Genomic DNA, 15,644 nt, shown 5'->3' on the forward strand with positions numbered 1-15,644 from the left:
CATTTCTTAGTATCATTTGACGAATAAAGTACACTAACGAGTACAAAATAGTAAGATCTTAAATGTCTACTATGCATTATATCTATACCATAATATACTATGTACTCAGAATAATGCTTCACTCAAATTTTAATATGCATATTTACCGAAAGTAAAATGCATCCTATCCAATAATCCTTAGAAAGAGAACTCCATTACATAGGCAAAGGTTCTCTAGGGAGGAGTTGAAGAAAATAAATTTCCCCCTTTTGTGTCCCCTGTCCATACAACTCCTCCCTCACACTGTCCCACATGATACATCAGCAACTCAGTGCTCCTCACTCTCTTCAGGTCCTGCAAGGGCAGGACAACACCCAGTGCTGGGGAACACCGGGAATCTCAGTTTCTGCATTTGCAGCACAGAGGCGTGTACCCAAAATGCCTGTAATCCCTTCCTGTGAAACTGTCCCACATGTCTTTATGCTAAATACATTCAATGCAAGGGCTGTAATAGCAAACAGTGATCCAGCTGCAGATAATGGTTCTTCAGAAGTATCCCACAGGGCAATGCATGTTCCAAGACTGTTTAAACCTTCCTAGAGATATTAGTTGTTTCCTTCCTGATATTTTCAGAAAACTAATCTGAACTATACACAAATAATATTGAAGCTCAGACTTAAAACCAGCACAAACAAAGATGAAATGAAGACCTAGAAATGACATGATTTTCAGTGCACCGAAGAGAGATCATTACTTTAAAGTAAAATGGTCTACATACTTTATGCAATCAGAATAAAAAATGAGGCTAATTGAGAATATATTATATGACAGGTGTCTTTTGATGCTTTTCAAAAAAATGTGAATTTGATGGAAGATTTTGCTATGTTCAATTACATTAAGGCAAATTTAATTAATTTTATCTTAAAATAATGTAGTTATTTATTTTTGATACTTTAATATAAATTAAGTATTCAGCAATTAATACTATGAAAAATTTAAAAACCACAAAAAACCCAGATATTACTACTGAAACACAACACCTTGGTTCAGCAAACAAGGAAGTGACATTTCCCTTCAGTAAAAGAACAAGTTAAACACTATTAACCTGTGCTCCAAATAACTTCATGTGGATGGTTGCCATAGATGAACGAATTGGAGAAGAGCCAAATACCACTGTCCGCTAAAGCTAACAATGCCTGTTTTCAAACGCTCCATCTGAGGAGCAATCCAGGCTGCTCCCTGAAGAATGGCACAGAGCATAACAAAGAGAAGTGTCTCAGAGCATCTACATACCAAGGTGTTATTATTCAGATCCATCTTCCCAGTGAAAGGCCCCCATGTTGTTCCAACCGGAAGCTGCTGCCGGCTCTGAATCTTGCGCTCCCCGTCTTTCTGGACCATCTCCAACTCTCCTGCAAACAAAGAAAACAAGCAGTGTTGAGAGTACTTTCACTCATGCCTTGACAACAACCACCTCTCCCTTTGTGTTGGTTTTACAAGCACAATGTTCTGAGGACCAATATGATGAGAATTAATTATGCTTGTCTGAAAAACAACTGATCTTGTCATCCTGCAAAAGAAAAACAAACCTTTTTCCCTTATAATTATATTCAAATTTGGTTCAGAAAGTCCCATTCCTTTCTTGCATCTTTTCACACACATTAGAGTTGGAAAGCAATTTTATTCAGAATAGCATTCCATAAGAGTTCTTAAGAAGTGCTGAGGAAGGGGGAAATGACAGCTGAAAAGAGAGGGTCCAATAGCAGCCACACCTGGTGCATTAACCTCCTTGATGCATTTTGCTGCACAAGATCACATTTTGAAGCCCACAGCAACTAACAATTTGAGAAAAACAGCATATAGCTATAAAAAATTCACTACACCTCCAAGATATTACTAAAAGCATTTGCTGCAATTACAAAAAGGATTTTAAACTTTTGAGATTTTACAGACAGTAAGATTTCAGAATTAAACAAAAAAATAATTTTAATTTTAACTTTATATTATCAGAAAAAATAAGTAAAAGCAATGGGAAAGCTGTATGATGGTTTTTTCAGTGCATAATGATTTTTAGTGCATGATATTTTTTATTTTAAATAAATTTTCTTTTTGAAAGCAATAACTTCAAAATTAACCACTTAAAAGAGAAATTTTTGCTTTTGCTCACCTTAACTTTTCTGGATTTTTCAGTAAAGAGAAAGAATAACACAAGTCATCATTCTCATGGAGGGAAAAATAAATTCAGTCACCACCTTTCCCAACCCGTATTTTTTTTGTTTTATTTCAAGATTAAAAAATTAGTCTGGACAACTCATCTTTGAAACCAGTCTCTTCACTAAGACTACTTTTTATGAAAAAACATTTCATTTAAAAATACAGCAACAGTTATATTTATATGCACAATTTCTAATACTATTTTCTGAATAAATTCTGGTTTCTGACTTTCCTAGGGATACAATGGAACAAGGACAGGGTGATGTGTACTTTTCCTGTTAGATGTTTGACTGCTTTTTTCCATGCTCTTGCACTTCCAAGCTTTCCCTTTCCTGAAGGTAGGCAAAAAATCTGTTGATCTCAGGAGCAGCAGAACTCACCTCCACTTTGTTAAAGCCATGATTTTTTCATGATTTGTTTTCCATGACTGCTAAAGCCCCTTGCCCCCTTTCCATAACAAACAGATGCAACAGTGATTCCTGTCTTTTGCATCAGCATGTCTCAACAACTCCACCCCAAATAAGGATGGTGCTTTTCCACAAACAGAGCAAAGTCCAACTGTGCAAGGAGTCAATTCGTCCCAGATTTAGCACTGGTGGTTGTTGTGAAATGAACCTTGGGCTGAAGGAAGTGAGTAACTCCTCCTGGCTCACAGGCAGCCTCCACAACTTCCCCCAGCTAAACATTCCCCTGGATGCCTGGATTTACATTGCCGTCAGGCTACAAAGCTTTTACTTGTCCATAGGGGTTTATCTTGACCATCTTCCAAAGAGAAGAGCTGGCTCCAGCTTCCATTTTCAAGCACAGAAATCTAAATTTCACCTCTGAGTGTTGCAGATTACAAAACTACTCTACGTAAAATCGTGCATCAGATCCTTCCTGCAAACTGGAACAAATCTAGGAAATAGAGCTGTATTGGTTTACAAAAGCTTCTCTGTATGTGGGTGAGTCCTCATCATGACAGTGCTATGACATTTTAAGAGACAGTATGTGAACAGGAAAGCTTATGGATTAATTATATCTAATTTACACATGTGACATATATGCATCCAAACAGAAAAAAAACTCCAAACAACCATAAAAGCATTTTTTCCTTCTCACAGTGACATTGTTACAAATTGTATTAGCTTTAAAAATCTCTTTATATGTTAATTATGGAAGAGAGAAATTGCAAAGTAACATGTTTATCACTTAGCCATACTGCAGCATTTTCTCTCTACAGAGAGATGAAAACTGCAGCTTTGCTTGCTTTTACACACTAAAAAACAGCCATGTCTATGGACATGTCACATTTAACTGATACCAGAGGAATCATGAGAATCTTTGAAAACCCTTTTAAAAAATAATTCAGACTCCCTTTCTGCCACTGACATTTTTCATTTGAAAAGGGTTCAGACACAGTCAAACAGTGACTCCTTATCTGTACCTGTGGATTTACAAGCAGGCCTGTCTTTTAATGGATTAAGAACGACAAACTTAGGGCAGATCAACCACTGATATCCAAAAAGCTACCAAAGTTTTAAGGTACACATCATTACACATGATATTTTAAATAAAATTAATAACATGAATCTTATACCTGATAGGTAGCTCAGATTTGAGGCAAGCGTAAGAACAAACTTTTTTTTCCAAATATATTTTTTCCCTTCTGTTGATAATTAAATAAGGTACTATGGATTCTCTCTCTTATTCTCTTTTGTTACAGTTCCAAGCTGTAGTTCAGGCAATATTCAATATATATGAATACTTTGAAATATTCTGCCTAGGGAGTAACATCATGCTGAATTGTACTGAAACTGCTGTGTTTCCCCACACACTTAGAACACCATGAAAGAGGAGTAGATTGCAGACAGGGTAACAAAATGTTTTGCTGCAAAACCTTTCTGTTTCTCTGTATTGCAGTTCTCCAAAAAGGATACATTTCTCTCCTGTCACCATGACCAGCAGCCATTTTAATGCTATGGGTGAATGTCAGAGTTGGGAAGGACAATCTGCTTGCATTTTTAGACAAAATGAGACAATCTGGTTATGCTTATTCAAGGTGCAGCACATTACAATTTAGTCCTTGGCAAAGATTTTGTTTTTTTTCATCTGAATATCTTTGGTTTTTTAGAGGAAAAAAAATTGACACTGCCTGCAACTTCTCTGTATTTATTTACAACATTTTTCTCCTCTGAAATTTCCTATTTGGTGAATGGTAGCACAACTGCAGCACACAGTGGGTCAGTCTCCCACTTGATGTAACTGCAGCTGTCCCCTGCTCACTGCTGACTTCCCACAGGGATGCTGGTTTAAATGCCATACCTGTGGCCCCATGGAATGTGTGACTTCAAGGGTGTTTGCTGGAAAATGAGAACCTCACCCTGTGACTCCTAATTAAAAGGGTTTGAAAAATGTGAAAATGTGTCAGCAAGACAAGATTTTCCCCTTCAGCCCAAGAGGAAGTTCAGATGTAAATCTGAAGCGCTCTCTACAGCTACCATCCCCTGCACAACTGCTCAGAGTCTTCACAGATTACATCAGGAGAAGGAAGAGGATCTGAGACTTCATTGCTGTATCACCACTCACAGTAAGTGTAAAGACTCAGCTGGTACTGACTTTTCACACATACTTGTCCATGGAAATTTCAACATGTGGGGAGGAAAAGAGAAGAAGGGATGAAAAGCTGCTGCAGCCTTCTTTAATCCATGTTCAAACCCAAAGGAGGCAGAAAATACTGTGCCAAACACTGTTAGGTGCCTCAAGTAATCAGCAATTGCAACAGACCATCTCAGGACTGAATACAAGTTCCTTCCCATAACAGCAAATTATAACAGAACTCCTTCCTACCCCTGGAATAAAATATGTGATATACTCATAATTTCCACGCAAAGTAGAGAAGCAGTTTTACTCTCTTCATCCCAAACTTGTCAGCTCTCCAGCTGAAAAGGACAGCAAGAAGTATGATAGAAGCAGCACTAAGAAATACAAGTAGAGAGGAAGTGATGCTCTGCTTCTAGTTTTTGTGATTAAGGTAAAAAAATTACTTAAGAGACATTTCATTTAGTGATATTTACTTGCCCTTTCCTTGCTACAGAGCAAGTAGTTTTTTGGGTTTTTTTCCCACAGCTTGTTCTTCAGGAACACATTTATTTCCAGCTTGCTGAGTAAGTTTATACAAAATATTTGAGACACATAGTATGGGCTAATCAATTTTGGTAAAAGATAATGCTGTTAGTGCTGTGGGCTGTTTCTCTTATCTTGTTGATGTAGCATACTTTTAAAGTCTGTGATTACTCAAAGACTTATGATAGCTGCACTGTAAAAGAAGCCTCAAGTCATGACTCACTAGTACAGCTATAAAACATCCCATGGCTTTTAAGATATTAGGCCACCTTGGTGGCTAGGAAACCAGAATGAAAGGACTCAATTTAGGATTCTTTTCATACATGCATATATTGTTTCAGGCATGCCACACAGGGCTTTCATTAAACAGAAGGTAGAGAGGTCAGTTTAGCTTTGTATTCTTTTACAGCACAATCAGCATCATTTAAAAAAACTCTCCCCAAAACATAGAGTACAGAGGAATCCAACAGGAGCTTTTGGCCCTTAACAGGATTTGACCACAGTCTGACTACCAGAAAAATTCAAGTATATATAGTATTTCTGAAACAAAATAATACTGGCTTTCATCCATCTACCTACATTCTGGAGTAAGAAACAAAGGAGTATATATCTGAAGGTGAATGATGAACACTTGTTGTGGGACATAAGGAGAACTACATTCAGAAATAACTGTATCCAGATTCGTATGCATTTAAGACTTCTAAGCAAGTCACTGATAGCTTTGGGCCACAGTTTTTGGGTTTTTTTCTTAATTTAAAATAGCTTTCTAAGTGGAGTCAGTTCAAAAAATTGAGTAAGCTCCTCCTCTGCTACAATTAGAGACTGCTTATTTGACATCATGGGGCTCTACCAATTTCCACAAGCAAATGGCTCCTTCTTTGCATATTTCCAGTCCACAGCCACCTGGCTCTCTAATGAGTATTTCTGCATGGCAGAGAAATTGTGTATGTTGTAGTTTCAAACAAGGACTGCTCTGAAGTCAGAGCAAGCTAGTTAAAAACACTCTCAGTTCTTAAGTGCTGCCCAACCCAGAACCCAGTATTTGCCTGCCGTCCTACATGCACAGGAAGATTCTGCAATTAATATTTGGCTGGCGATTGCTTCCATTATAACAAACTAATATGTGTAGGTCTGCACATAGCAATTCACTGATAGTAGAGAAGTATCCCATTTCCACTTCTGTGATTCTTAATAAGGTAGCTCCAATATTCAGTGTTCACACACTTGTTTGGCAGACATAAGCTGCATTATTGAGATACTTCCTGTAAATTCTCCTCCCTCAATTTTCAAGTCTCTGAGACATAGCACACACTAAACTACAGTTTTGAACATAAACTTGAAATACGACATTCTCTATTCAAGTACTCCAGTCAAACCCTGATAAATCAGGCTGGCCATGCAGTGATCTTATCCCTTCTGACTCTTTAATAAATCGAACCTTGTAAGTTCACGCTGTTGGAAGTTGTCACTAAATGAAATTGTGACCTTATCCGATGCGTGAACTTATCCTGCTGACAACTACATTTATTGTACGGATAAGCATAAGGCAAAAAAAAGAGGCTTTCGATAATTGTGATCTTACCCATATGCAACTCTAACAGATGGGATCTTTTTGATGTTCCATTTAATGATTTGTCTATGATGAGCCTCTACTCAGAGAAAAAATAAATGTTCTTCATAGGTAAATGGTAGGGGAACTGGTAAACCGTATGAAAAGTGCACAAAGAGGAGTGGCTGACAGCAGAGAGTCAAAAGCTATTAGCTTAACACAAAGAGCTTTGAATTAGCTGGTAATTGCACTGCAAAAGATAACATAATGGAAATGGTGAAACAGTAACATTCCCTTTCCACAGGACTCATTCAGTAGTCCAAAATCCAGAAACAAATAACTATGACTCTGAGGCAGTAACCCAAAATACGCTGTGCTATGGCACTTCATGATGAATGAATTAATGAATGAGTGAATGAACAAATCCTCTTCCAGCACTGACTAGATGCTTGCCTCTGTTATTGTGGAAGCATATTAGGCAACAGACAATTCAGAGAATCATATAATAGGTTTTTGAATAAGGTTGGAAGGGACCCTTTAAGATAATCTAGTCCTACCTTCCTCCACCAAGAAGAGGCATGTTCAATTAGATCAGGTCATGCAGAGCCCTGTTTAACCTGACCTTGAATGTTTCTAGGGATGGGACATCTACCACCTCTCTGGGCAACCTGTTCCAGCTTCTCACCACCTTCAATTTAAAAATCCCTGAAAACGGCAAAGCAGCTCACATTACTGTGTTTGTCAGGGATTTAATACATCATGTTACCTAATTCTCACAGTGGACAATACTGTACTCATTCTGCAGTCAGTGCACTGACCCCAGAGCGAGATGACCTGGGCAGTGTCAGGGTACAGTCTGATTTGCAGCACTACAAGTCTACTGGGGGATACAAAAATTGTAGTTATCTTACTAGGAAGACACATACATATGAGACAAATTCACACTGAGTACAAGCAGTAATGGACTAAATTACAGTCAATCTTTGAAGAAATTTTATCATTTGCTTTGCTACAAAAATGGCATTCTCAGGGGTCTTGGCAAAACCAGAGGTTATTTAGGTTGTCCACAACCAAAGGCAAAACTTAATTTTGCTTCCCAAAAGATGAGGCAGGACAGTGTTAGGACAAGAAAGAAGGAGGAACAGATTCGGTACTGAAAACTGAGAAAACAGCTCTGGATTGGAGTCACCCTGGAGGGAGGATTGCTATTCTGCTGCCACTGAGGTGGTGGAGGGCTTCTGAACATAGCATCCTTTTTTCTTTTCTGAAGTTTTTGCCACCCACCAGCAACTCCTTCCCCAGTCCTGATCCTTCCTGTATACATCCCACTTGAGGAATAGAGTTAACCAAACCTTAGCCATGAGGGAAGTAGACACAAGAATAGGCCAGAGGTACTTGTGGCTCTAACCTATTGATCTCCTTTGCCTTTGCTTAGAAGGAGGTCTAGATAGCAAAGACCATGCAGGAGAAGCTGCCACAAGCTGCTTCATGCCTAGCTCAGCAGGCATGAAGCCTAACATTGCTGCATCTTGACAATACTCCCACAGGGCTGCAGTGCACTCTAGGTAAGGATGACAAATGAAAAGCCTTCTCCATTTTCTATAACAAAAAAACTTGCTGCCCTCTACCTTTCTTTAGAGCCCTGAAAGTCAGAAGCAGAGTTTCTTTATCTCTTCTACCTGCTGCTAGTACTGCAAATGGCAGAGAGTGCAGGTGCTATCCTTATCTGCAACAGCGCTGTCCTACATCAGGCAATAAAGGGAAGGAACAAATATCGTGAAAGTGAGGACAGGGAAAGCCTAGGCAAAGATTTTCAGAGAAAAGGAGAGAAGTTGTCTAGGGAAACAGCCATCTGAAGACTCAAGTTGGGTCTGATCAGGACACAAAGACAGCACCTGGAAAAAGAGGATCATAAGATATTAAAGAAAACTGGGATGCAGAAAACTTGCCAAAGTGAGAGAAGAAACATCTATCTCCAAATCTGAAACACAAGAGAACTGCATCAATTTAGAATTAGAATGCAAACACTACTATTTTCTAACCAAGGCATCTGGGTTATTACAGTGCTTAATTCATAAGCTAAATGACTAAAATAAAAGATTCTAATATTTCATTGCTCAGCTGAATCCTGGCTAAACGGAAAAACTGAAGTGTGTCTCCACTGCAGCCAGAGATGTGATTTCACCTGTCATTTGGTCAAACTCATTCTCTACATCTAAGTAGCCAGATCACCATGTGCACCACAAAACATTTTTGAGAAAAAGTTTCATTATTGGTTATCTAGTTTACACCAGGCTCCAGATATGCCCACAACATTGGCTGGTAGATGTGACCTCAGGTATGGGTACACAAACTTCAGATTTACAACTGAAATTCACAGCTAACTTCATTGATGCAAATGTCCACAATGTCTTTCAGCACAACCTTAGTATTCAGAGACTATAGTGTCAAAAGAAGTCTTCAAAAAGACACTTCAAAAATTTTCTATTTGAGATTTTTTTAGCACTCTATTAGTATTCAGTTACTTAAATGAAATAAATACAAAAGAAAAAAGTTACCTTCTTATAGTACCTCACACTCATGTAATCTACAGAATTTAGAAACACAGGATCACATCCCAGATTAGAAAAACCCAGGCCTACAGTGGTGAACACTGCATCAATTTGAAATGACAATGCTAATTCTACATTTGGGGGAAACTGGAAGGGAGGGCAATTAATTGAATCAATGTTAATAGCACATAAATTGAATAGCTACTAAAGAAATGGAAATGGCAAACTAAATAATAATTTTTTGTTACATATGCCATCAAAATAATTTTTATGGTTTAAGGTGAACTAAAAGTACTGTTTTTTCTCTGGAATTCAGAAAGGAGGGAATATCTAATGAATGTCACTGCTAGAATTTTATTAGATTTTTAGATTTTTACACAGCTCTCTAGACTTTTCCTTTATTTGGACTGCTTCACTAAACTTACAGAAACATACTCAAAGAAAAAAAAAGAGACAGAAGTAAAAGAAATATACATTTACTCAAGATATGCTAACAATGCCAAAGGTTTTTTCACTTGCTTCAGAGTCACGTTCCTCACAATAGAGCAAATACTGTGTTTATATCAGCATCTAGCCTACAGATAGAGGCAAAATAAACCCAGCCATCATGGCAAAATCCTGATCCTGAAATGAAATCAGAAGAAAAGATCTTTAGTTTTCAAGTCTACTAACTACAAGGACAATTTACCCCTCTGTTTTCTAACTCCACATCTCATAAAAGAAGAAAAGAATTTTTTTTGTTTGTTTTTCTCAACAGTTTTCCATCTTTGCGTAGTTCAAGAGGTTTGTTACTCCCTCCATATGTTGAGGTAAACCTGGAGTAGAAGTACTTGCAAAAATACAGAAAAAAAACCCCTAAAGACAACCAGTGTAGCTAAAGAGACATAACTGCAGTTCCCTATGAGAGGAATAGTGTAAACTGCATTCTCACACGGACAGTCCCTCGTGGCAAACATCCCAGCTATGCTGTAACACTGCACTGACCCAGCAGGCTGAGCAGGTTCTTCATCCCTGCTACTTGTAGCTTGCACAGCTTGGCTCCCTTTCTCTCCATCATGAATACACTGGCTACTGAAATGCCAGACTTGGCAAGAGCAGGCTGACAATATTACTGAAGAAGGTTTTCTCGATAAGATCATCATCTCTTTCTGGATACTCCTGGGTATGCTCCCTCCTCAGCAGAGGAACAGCAGCCCCTGATAAACGTCCCTTTGTGTGCAGATTCTCCCTGATATATGCAAAAACACTTCAGTTCTGAGTCTGTCTGCTTTTTCTTTGCTTCATACACCTGAAATACACTTAGAGGTTTATGAAGCACTGTATGTAAGACAACAGAAAATGGGCACCACTGAAAATACAGCTTACATAACTCAGACTGAAGTTATTTTCTGAATTAGATGCTATTCTGCATGGGAGAAAATCCTAACATTTCACCATCTCCTACATCAGTCTAGGACTTTTTGGAATCCTTTTAGCTGGAAGAGACTCACCTTTTTTTTTTAACAGTATTATTTACGCAAGTATATATAATATTATATAAAAAAATCATAGACATTTGCACGTTTACCCAATTGTTGGATCTCTTTTTTACTTGCTAAAAATGAAAAATATCAATCCAGCGTATGTTGCCAGTGAATGTAAAAAGCTACTGAAGTTAACTTAGTATGAAGACTGATGTATTCATATTTATGCAATTAAATATATTACATAAGCAAAAATGTTTTGAAACGTATTCCTTTTTACTCTAAAAGCAAAGCAATGAGATCATCGTGACCGTATCTGTGGTGTCTTCTCAGTTTACAGTACTTATGCTTAGAGATAGAAGGATCCATTTTCATCTCCCATTTGTGTAAGAGCAGATAAGTTATTTGCTTTCTATCAGATATTCATACTCAGAGCTATGAAACCACTGCTTAGACACCACTATCTAGCTAAAAGTATGTGAGCCAAACTGCCCAAATGTCTTGCAAAAGAAGCAGATGCTTTAAAATTATTTTCCTATTTCCTTTCAATGTTTCCAACAAAATTCTGAGTACAAAGAAAAAAGACAAAAACCTCAGTAAAGACTCCAATTTATCAGTATTTAGTGTAACCATCGAAAAGATCTAGTTATTGTTGAGATTAGGGAAGTGAGAGGGAGACGGGGACAAAGGAGAGATTGAATGCTATGCTCCACTGCATGCATGCAATATATAGTCACATCCATTATAAATGCAATTTATATGAAAAGCAACATTATTATAAATAGAGATAAATGTAGTATAACTATAATGTACAATATCAAGATTCAAATTAATAATTCCTTTGCACTTGCCGAGGATGGCCATGCATAACAGACACATGGCTGTGCACTGCTCCAGCACTCATGAGTTATATGCTTATCTGCATCTTCTGTGATCAAGTACCAGCAGTGACCAGCACTTTTTAGCACAGTGCCAGACAGGAACTGACTGGGTTTGGACATGGACCCGAATACCTTTCAGTGCCTCAGCCTGGACTATCACACTGCTTCCACATGCACCTACATTTTAGCATAGCCCAGACTCTGAAGCTGATATAAAGAGTGATGCTCACTTATACAGCAGACTTGTAACTTAGAGTGAAATAAACCCTTGAACAGAGATTGAGCACAAGTCCTGTGCACTGCCTAAATCCTACTCTGAGGCTTACATAAGACTTAAGTAGAATACTGGTCTTGTGGCAGCCTTCTGTACAGGAATGATCTTGACCTTCATATGAGTAAGTCTCCGGGACATCATGTGTGTAAAGCATATCCCAAACTGCCTTGCCTTACCACCCTCCCTTTTACAAGCACAGGCTTTGAACACCCCATTGCTGCTTTGGACAGATGTGGTGACTGGGGAGCCTGAGGAAGAGCCAGCACTGGCACATGTTCTGTGGCAGTAGGATGCAGATAGACAGTCTTTCTCCTGAACAATGACCTCTTGAGACTGACTTCACAGCTTAGACTTTACGTCTGTAAACCATGACTGAGAACAAGTCCACAAGTCCATGGCCTTACTAGAAATTTCAGCCTAAATAGGACACTAAGGGTCTCAGAGGAAGTCAGTGCTAGTGACAGGAGCCCTAACTTGCCCTGACAGTCACAATCACTGCTTCTGAAAACACAATACTTAAAATAAACTCATTATTTTGAAGAAGTAAGAAAGTATTTCCTGCAAAACAAAGTCATGAAACAGACAGTGTCAACAGTGATCTAAAGAATTATAATTCAAAATATATCTGGGCTACAGAATTATTTTGTCATTGAAGCTTAAAACCGCCCCTATATTATGATGTTTTAAAAATATTAATGTCAATTTTTAACAGCTTCTTATTATCCTGCAATGGTGACTTACTGTAAGAATATAAGAAGCATAGCCTATCATTAAATATATAGAGTTAAAAAGGATAAGTACGTATGAAATGATCATATTGAAAAAGATGCAGTTTGGAATCTTTATTCCCCTGATAATAAAATCAGCACTTTACAAAATCATGTGTAATAGCATAAAAATTCCCCTAAAAATATCGGCTCCTCTCTAGCTCCCCATTAAAAAAAAAAAATCTCATGCATCAATGCAAAGAGAAAATTTCTATTTTAACTGTGACAATTCCTTTGATGTACATAAATACTTTTCAACTTAACAATTCCTTTTTGATAGGTACAGACAATTTGCTGTAAAAGGAATCTTGGAGAAAGACAGCTTGATTCTACCAGGTTTTTCCCCCATATGTTTTCACCTCAATTAAGAAAGTACATTAACAGGATACACGATGTATTAGCTTAAAGGAATAGAATATCTAGAGAAACAAATCCTACTTTTACATAACCACTGTTGCAGTTAGTGGTTTTAGAAAACAAGCCTTTCAGTATCTGAAAAAGCTTGAACTTCCATGCAGGAGCTGGGACCACTCTTTTTTATATTCCAGTACCTTTCCATAAAAACCAGCTTCCTACCCATCTCCTGTTCCCTGGACACTGCTTCCTTGGTCAGTTCAGCTGCCACTTGCTCTCCCCCTGCTGCCCTCAGTCCTCCTCCCCAGTACTGTGTCATACCCAAGCTCCCAGTGACTGCCTCCAACAATGGCCAGAAGCAAATGTCAGAAAAGACACGAGCACTAAGGCACATATGCTCTCCCTCACACAACTGATTTATAACTTTCTGTCTTCCCCCTATTGATCACAGATCATCTGCCAGTCAAGCCTAAGCTGAAGCTAGAAACCTTCAAGTTACAGCAGAAGCATTAAGGTCACAATGAAATAAAAGAAAACTCCATCTTCATAAACTTAATATTGATGTAAAGTGAATAAACATAAAAGTATTGGAGGAAATAATACTATACCTGGGGGAAAATTGCATACTATGCTCTATACAAGTTTTAATTTTTTCATACTTTTTGTAAACATTTATAAGTAGGTTAAAATTCTAAATCAATAAGATAATTTCATATATAAAAATTCTTTATGGCTGGATTGTACCATTAGCACCTTAACTTACTCATATGTGAGAATATACATACAAATAAACCCACACAGCTTACAAAGTCTTCCACTGTGCCAAATATAGCCATGATATGTTTTGGTACTTTCTGTATGCTTATGCTGTCTTCTTCTCTTGACAACCAATAAAAAAATACTGGAAATTACTTTCTTAAATGAGAGACAGATATTCAAAAGCCAATACCAAATTACAAACAAGTAGCTCAAGTCTTTGCAAGTACTTTGCCATGCATATCATAATAACAGTTCCAAGAAACTATCAAATAAAGAAGATGCACAGACTTTTAGAGAAGGCCAGTCTTGTGGCAAACATTTTAGTTTTAATCTTTGAAAGATCTGGGCTTGGTAAATTGGATCTAAGCCTACCTCCTATGGGATATCCAATATCACTCATAATCTCTCTGTAACTCTGGAAGTAATAATAATTCCTTTCTCCCACCTTTTATTGACCTGTCTTTTTAAATAGCATGCAATCCAGAGTGGGGACTGTAACTGTGTTTGCATATATAGATGTTCATATAAAAAATGTAATCCAGATACTCAGATGTGCATGACAGGTAGATAGATAGATAGATAGATAGATAGATAGATAGATAGATAGATAGACAGACAGACAAGTATTTATTTATCTACAAAGTATAGTACCTAGGACAAAAGGATCTGTGCCAGTAGAAACCAACAGCTTCTACATGATACTGTAATCCATACAGCAAAAAAATAACAAACCTTGGCATTCTGAAAGGAATTCCCTTTTCAAATACTCTGCATCTTTTTTGTCTCTGGCAAGTAGGCTTGCAAGTGGGGGTTGACTATGTTTCTGATATTACTCCATATCACTTTTTGAAGCAGTTAAACAAAGCTCAGACCCTGTACTCTCTGACTAACAGGAAAAGATAACTGGAGAGAATGATTGGTTTCAAATATAGTACTTGATGGTTGAGGTCTTTGCTTTAATTTGATTTTGGAATTTATCTAAATTCAAACATTGCATGCTTTCACTCTTGAAATTATTACAATCAAAAAATTTAGGTAGGTGAGAAAATACTTATTTATATATTGCTTTATATCTCTTAGATACACTCAACAAAATAGCAAACCCTTTGAAATGCTGAGTTCAGTTGTTCCAAAATATTCTAGGTAACACAAGAAAGCAAACCATTTATTCCCTTCTTACCTGCCACCAAAGTACACAGAGAACACCTTTTCTAATTTATTGTCATATTCTTAGAAATATTTACAACAGTTATAATAATTTCAATTTGAGGGACTCAAAGCTGACTCTTCAGTGCTATTCTAGGATGAAATGTGTTGTCTGTTTTTACCTTCTTGGATCCAAAGAGTTTTACAATCATGCATCATTCTTTGACTTTTTTCACAATCACCCATTTAAGCAAATCCTGACAACTAAACACTAGCACTGTATGCAAAAAAAAATTGCTGTTTCTCCTTGTCATGCACAATGAAATAAAACCACCAATAGCAAATCAATGTCTGCACTTTTGAATGAGTATAATTACGGTAGGAAGAAACAGGCAAATCAATACGAAGACAGCAAGTAGAAGCTTTAGGTTCGTCAGTCCTTTCCATTAGCTGCTTACATTTTGCACTTTCATAGAGTACTTAAAAGAACAAAATAATTCTCTTTGAGAGCTACAACACAGACCACACAACTACCATATCAACAGCACACTTCAGTATCTAGAAAGCTTTAAGTATTCTCAGGGAGAAACAGAGGCATCAC

The 15,644-nt window shown here is 37.5% G+C and overlaps 1 protein-coding gene across 3 annotated transcripts in view; it reads right to left on the reverse strand.

Annotated features, from left to right (window-relative positions):
- ZFPM2 (zinc finger protein, FOG family member 2) overlaps positions 1-15,644 on the reverse strand; it is a 308,205-nt gene that overhangs the window by 159,814 nt on the left and 132,747 nt on the right. For all 3 annotated transcript variants that reach the window (XM_036406843.2, XM_036406840.2, XM_036406842.2), the window contains one exon: positions 1,273-1,391. In XM_036406843.2, the coding sequence (XP_036262736.1) occupies positions 1,273-1,391 (119 nt within the window). The remainder of the gene's footprint in view (positions 1-1,272; positions 1,392-15,644) is intronic.

The sequence above is a fragment of the Molothrus ater genome, chromosome 1 (assembly GCF_012460135.2).
Source record: "Molothrus ater isolate BHLD 08-10-18 breed brown headed cowbird chromosome 1, BPBGC_Mater_1.1, whole genome shotgun sequence".
In the NCBI taxonomy this organism is placed as follows: Eukaryota; Metazoa; Chordata; class Aves; order Passeriformes; family Icteridae; genus Molothrus; species Molothrus ater.